Genomic DNA, 6,247 nt, shown 5'->3' on the forward strand with positions numbered 1-6,247 from the left:
TGTGTGTGTGTGTGTGTGTGTGTGTGTGTGTGTGTGTGTGTGTGTGTGTGTGTGTACACATGTGTGCATACATGCGTATCAAACATATTCCGCTAAGTCCGTAAATTGCAAGATTCACTTCCTTGCTTTTAGCCTCTCAAATTACTTCCTCTGCAAATATACTGATATGTGGTTAGGTAGGTTCCTTTCCAGATAACGATAGTGACTCTGCAAGCGTCACAGCTTTCACTGTCAATACAGTGTTTTTATCCGTGTCTGTGGTATGATACATGATAGTGTGTGACTATATAACATCTTCTCATTCATCTAGGACCACAGGCTAACATCAACAAACTTAGCAAAGCTATATATGAAGACTCAGGCTTGTTAAGGCTTTTTCTTTCTCAACTGCTTATGATCTGCAAGAAAATAAAACTTTAGAGGAACTTATTAAGTATCAATGAACAAACAATGCTGCAGAATCTGCACAGTTTGAGAAAGGTTTTACACTCCTTTGTCTCCAGTTAAAAGCCATACAGGTCCCACAGAGGATTCAATGTTTAGATGTACGTATGTGGTGAGCAAAAGCGAGGGGTGAGAAAGAGAGGAGAGGAAAAGAGAGGAGAGGAAGAGAACAGATGAAAGGAGAGGATTGCTGATTGCTAAGGAGATGGATGGTCACATGGCGCAGAGCTCTGATGGAGCCTCGGTCAAGGTCACCCTTACACACAGCTGCTCCCCACTAATCACAACGTTAGTGTGGGCCAGCTCTCACCCTTGGCTGACCAACACTCAAACACACACACATACACACACCAACACGCACGCGCACACACACACACACACACAGAAGCCTACAGACACACACACCTCTGTCGGTGACCACAAGACACCGATTTAAGAAAGAGACCAACTTCTAGAAAAAGAGCCAAGCAATCAGAAAGAGAGAGAGACTGATTGAAGAGGAGAGCATGACGGAGACAGAAGGAGGCACAGACAGACAGCAGGGTAGCACTTGCTGACAGAGGAGAGATTAACTCCACCAGAGGCTGGCTCACTTATCCCGCCTGGCAGATTTCTACACTGGTGGCATCAACAATACACAACAGGACAAATACGCAACAACTAACACAAACAGACCTCACTCAGCCAAAAAAACACAGGGGGGAAAAAACTGTGACAGTTAGCCAAGAGAGTTCCCTGAGAGGAAAAGGGTTTTAGACAGTGACGAATGGAGCCCTGTGATTTGATTACACACGCGCGCTCCAAGCCGTATGATTGGACAGGACTGTTTGCCTTTCTCTAAAGGATGATCATGATGGCCTGAAAATCCCCACTGAGCTGCAATCAATAGAGCGAGTGATTAATGAGCTTCTACCTGAGGGGAGGCAGGGCAAAGCAAAGTGCGTCAGCACGCCAACACAGTACCAGCCAGGGGTTCCACTTCGACATGTCAGCGAACAACACTCTCTGAAGTGTTAATAAGTGGTTGAATATTTATTCAGTGTATTCATACTGACTCACTCTTCACCCTGTGCTGTCTCTGTCTCTGTCTCTCTTTCAGCTCGACTAGGCTTCCCAGACTCAGTTTACAAACACAAAGTCCACCTTGTGTTGGGTGAGGCACACCCACACACACACAAACACTAACACACACTAACACACACTAACACACACACACACACACACACACACGCACACACACACACACACACACACACACACACACATTGACACACACACACTGACACACACACTCAGCCCCCCACTCCCATTCCCTATAATTTATAGCCTAACAGTTCCCATACTTGAGAGGAGGAGCAGAGCGGACTCCAGTGCGGACTGAATCTCTGTGATTCTGCAGACAAACACCCCCTCCACAACCCTCTCCCCTCCACCCCCCACCCCCTCCACCCCCCTCTCCCCTCCGCCCCCCTCTCCCCTACACCCTGAGCCTTGTGGCGGTGAAACAGGGTTCATCCTATAGGGCTGAACGTGACCCGTATGTAAAGAGCGCAGCAGACGCAGGATCAATTCTCTCTCTTTCTCTCTCTCTTTCTCTCTTTTACTAAACCTGCAGATGCGGGAGAAGGTGCAATCTGGCTGTCAGTCAAGCTGCCATCACCCGGGAAACGCAGCCGGTATCGTTGGGGATTATCCCCCAGCAACCAAGAGGAAGCTGCACGGAAACTTCAAAAGGAGCACGGCACACGCACGCACACACGCACGCACACACACACGCACACACACACACGAGCCCACTGGAACTTGCGCATATGCATATGCAAACACGTCCCCCCTCCACACATACACTGCTTCCTTTCCCCGTCATGCAGATTCTCTAGAAGAAACCTTTCGAGGTTCTTAAAGACTGCTGGCACTCACACAGAGGGTCACAATTTCGTGGCAGTCATTCTGATTGTCCTCCAATGCGACCACATCTGTTAATTAATATCTGAGCGTGGTTTTTTATTTTTTTAAAGCACAGGGAATTACTGTGGAATGCCAGGACTAAGTAGCACTTCACTGTCACGCGATAAAGTTTCAACTTCTGATGAGCAGACGATCAAGGAAATAGGAGAATAGAAACCTACGTCAACATCAAATCAAAAAGCTTTGGAGAAGACAAAGGGAAAGAGCAAAGATGCAGGTTTTACCGTAAGTGCAGTTACAACACAGCCTGAGCACCAGGAAAACCTCCATGTCAGAGTTGCCCCTCTGCTCCGTCTCCCTCTGCTTCGTCTCCCTCTCTCCTCTCTTCTCCTCTCCTCCCATCTCTCTCAGGCAGCCTCAGCACCCATAGCCCATCAGACAGAGACCAGGAGAGGGGAGGGAGGGAGAGTACGCAGGCAAACACACACACACACACACACACCCTCATCCCTCTCCCGTTCACCAAGACAGCTCCGTTTTTTGTCCCTCTCTCTCCTTTCCCTCTGTCTTTCTGTCACACACAAACTTACACACACACACACACACACACACACACACACACACACACACACACACACACACACTCTCTCTCTCTCTCAAACTCTTCTATACAAACACATACACCCTTCACTGCATACTGAAGTATAGACAGAGGAGCACAGCTTGTCCCAGTCTTAAAGAGCCCTAGCTTACTCTTTGGATTCTGATCAGTCCACTCACACACACACACACACACACACACACAAACACATAGACATAGACATTTTTCCACGTACCTTCCATTGTGACAGTGCTGGTGAGGTCCTTGGAATCCTTCGGCCCTTTCACCTTCACGTTCTGGTGGAAATATTACAGCATTCGCTTATTAAAGCAGCATATGATGAGGATTGCATACTGATCCCGAATCAGTTAAATTCCCCACCTATGAATTATGCACTGCTAATTTAGTCCACTCTCCTTCCCTCTCTTAACACACACACACACATTTCACATCAAAGCCCACACTGTCAGAAATGCACAGAAATAATTGTGAGCATACAGAGGTGCAACATACAGAGAACAGATCAAACAAATGATTACATTGCACCAACAGTGACACACCACGGTACAGTTTGTTCCCATGTTTGAGTTTGAGCTAGTTTACACGGTTTAATTTAAGCACACCTCCCCTCACAGCAAGAGTCTACTCATGTCCTGATTCACAGCCTGACACACACACAAACACAAACATATTTTAAGAAAGACACACACACACACACACACAAACACACAAACATATTTTAAGAGAGGACACACAAACACACAAACATACACAGCAGTGCATGACTGGCTGGGAATCAGAGCTGAACTGACACCAGCTTTGAAGGGCTAATGAAGAGGAATTGAGCACAGCCTAATACACAAGTGACCCTGATAAACATAAACACACACACACACACACACACACACACACACACACACACACACACAAAAACACACACACACACACACATGTATGCACTTGGACCTTGAAAATGGAACTGGTTGAGTAGAGGTTTTTTTATTGCGTCTCCCGTCATACCTCACACTTAAAACACCTCTTCCCACCTTCCAGCCACTTTACAAGGCAGGTAAATACAGTTTTAAAACTGTGATTGCAGTTCTTATCCTGTGAGTCACACTGTTTTTACAATTATGAATAATTATAATTGCCAATTACTGTTCAGACACACAGTGATACAGCCTACTGCCTAACGAGGTGTGTGTGCCTGTCTGAGATAACCTTCAGTGCTGCAGAGGTACAGCATATGATCAATGCACTTTTCTGACAGAAATCAGATCAAAATAAAACACAAAAAAAGGGAAAATGGCTGGAACTGAATACATAAATAGGAAGTGGGAAAAAGGGGGTTTGGGGTGTAGAATGGAGAGTACCCACCTCAGAGATCTTCTGGAACTGACCGTTGGCCTGCGCGCATTTCTCTGCGGTCTCCACTGCCCTTTTGTAGTTGTCAAGGAAAGCTTTGTACATGCCGAGCTCGCTGGCCTGCAAGACAGCGAAGGAGGGAATGAAATATGATTTTAAGAGTGGGACTGAGCCTTCGGACCACACACACACACACACACACACACACACACACACACACACACACACACACCTGGAGTGGGAAAACAATGGAGACGAGAGCGTGATGAGGGAGAGCTAGGAAGTGAGCCGAAACAGCGTTGATCGTGAATCGAAGGGAGGATGGGGAAAGATGACAGAGCTCAGAAGGAGTGACAGGTTGGGAAGTCACAACACACACTGGATTTGTTTTTCCACAGACAGCTCATTATTTGAAGGTTATCGGAAGATGTGACTGAGGGAAAGTTATCCAAGCTGGGCTTGAACAAGAGCATACAGTCTGGTCTTTTTAACAAGCACGGCCAGAACACTGACTGCAGTCCAAGATGAAGTTAAGTGTCTGTATGTGAGTGTGTGTGTGTGTGTGTGTGTGTGTGTGTGTGTGTGTGTGTGTGTGTGTGTGTGTGTGTAATTAAGTACAAACATAAGCAAGACCAACTACATTAGGTCACTTTTGGTACAACTTTCCATCTATCTTAGTACAGCGTAAATTGTTCCAGTGTATTACTCCCATTTTGTCTTCTCCTCTCTCCCCCTCTCTCGGCATTGTGTAATGCGTTAACATGCACACTCTACCAGGATGCATTTCTTCTCTCCATCTTCCCCCTGTCTCTCTCGTTCTCTCTTTCTCTTCATCTTCATCCCCCCCCCATTTCCTCTGTTCTGCTGCGTCGCCTCACGTACATCAGTAAGCTGTAATTATCCTCTGCATATATATTGCCCAAAATGAAGGTAGCTAACTGAATTAACGAGAGTGCCCCTCAAAGTCTTTTATTTCCCCCTAAATGTTAAAGAGCTTTTTTCCATCAGCAGTTTCGCATTGGCTCAAACTTAATAATGCGCTGCAGAGGTGGATGAGAATCCAGGATAAACGGCAGACAGCAGAGTCTTACTCTTAAGTATGCTCTAATCCACAGTCACTTCTTGAATTGATCTGGTGTGGAACATGAATATGTGAAAGATGTGTGAAGGTGGGTAGAGGTGTAAACTCCAACAGCAACCGAACGTGTAGATCACAAGTGCACCCATGATTACTATATCGGTTACAAACTGTGTATTATTTTTAGGTGTGGGAATCTCTTGGCACCTCACGATTCGATTCCGATTCAGAGGTCAATGATTCGATTCTAAACCGATTATCGATTCTAAATCTCTTATCGATTATCAATTCTCAACCGATAAAACTATTATCGATGCATTTCAACTTTTAAACTCACTTCCTACTTTGTGTTTGATAATTAAAGAAAATCAAAAGATGAATTTCTTTCTCTATTTTTTTATTAGAGAAAAAGCTTTTTCGTGACACAATTTTGACTTTCTAAGAACAATGCAATAATCGATGCAGCTTGCATTTCAACATAAAAACATATTTTTTTTTTATTACAAAATCGATTATGAACTTTTCTGAATCGAGACAGAATCGTTTTAGAGAGAATCGAGAAAAATCGAATTAATCGATTTTTTCCCCACCCCTAATTATTTTGGTTTGCATTTGAGTCAGGGTGTGTCTGGATATTTACCCACACTGCTTGCAGTGCTTAACTTAGAGTACCTAAATCTGAAATGCTTGTAAGATACAGTATGACTCTTAGGTTAGCGCATGCTTCTCCATGACAACAGATAATGCCTCTAGACAGCTTGCCCTTGTCTGGTGGCCAGCGTCTCTTCCTCTCCATCAGAAGTACATCTGAAGAGGTGGGTGTGCCACTGACACCAATCAGTTTCCATGGT

General features: G+C 45.1%; 1 protein-coding gene across 2 annotated transcripts in view; it reads right to left on the reverse strand.

The window, feature by feature from the left end:
• The window catches only part of abr (ABR activator of RhoGEF and GTPase), a gene marked incomplete at its 5' end in the record, with an annotated part of 125,444 nt that overhangs the window by 61,626 nt on the left and 57,571 nt on the right, over window positions 1-6,247 (reverse strand). For both annotated transcript variants that reach the window (XM_080839151.1, XM_080839152.1), the window contains 2 exons: window positions 3,189-3,249; window positions 4,331-4,438. In XM_080839151.1, coding sequence (XP_080695277.1) covers window positions 3,189-3,249; window positions 4,331-4,438 — 169 coding nt within the window. The remainder of the gene's footprint in view (window positions 1-3,188; window positions 3,250-4,330; window positions 4,439-6,247) is intronic.

Source organism: Sprattus sprattus (genome assembly GCF_963457725.1).
Source record: "Sprattus sprattus genome assembly, chromosome: 1".
NCBI lineage: Eukaryota > Metazoa > Chordata > Actinopteri > Clupeiformes > Clupeidae > Sprattus > Sprattus sprattus.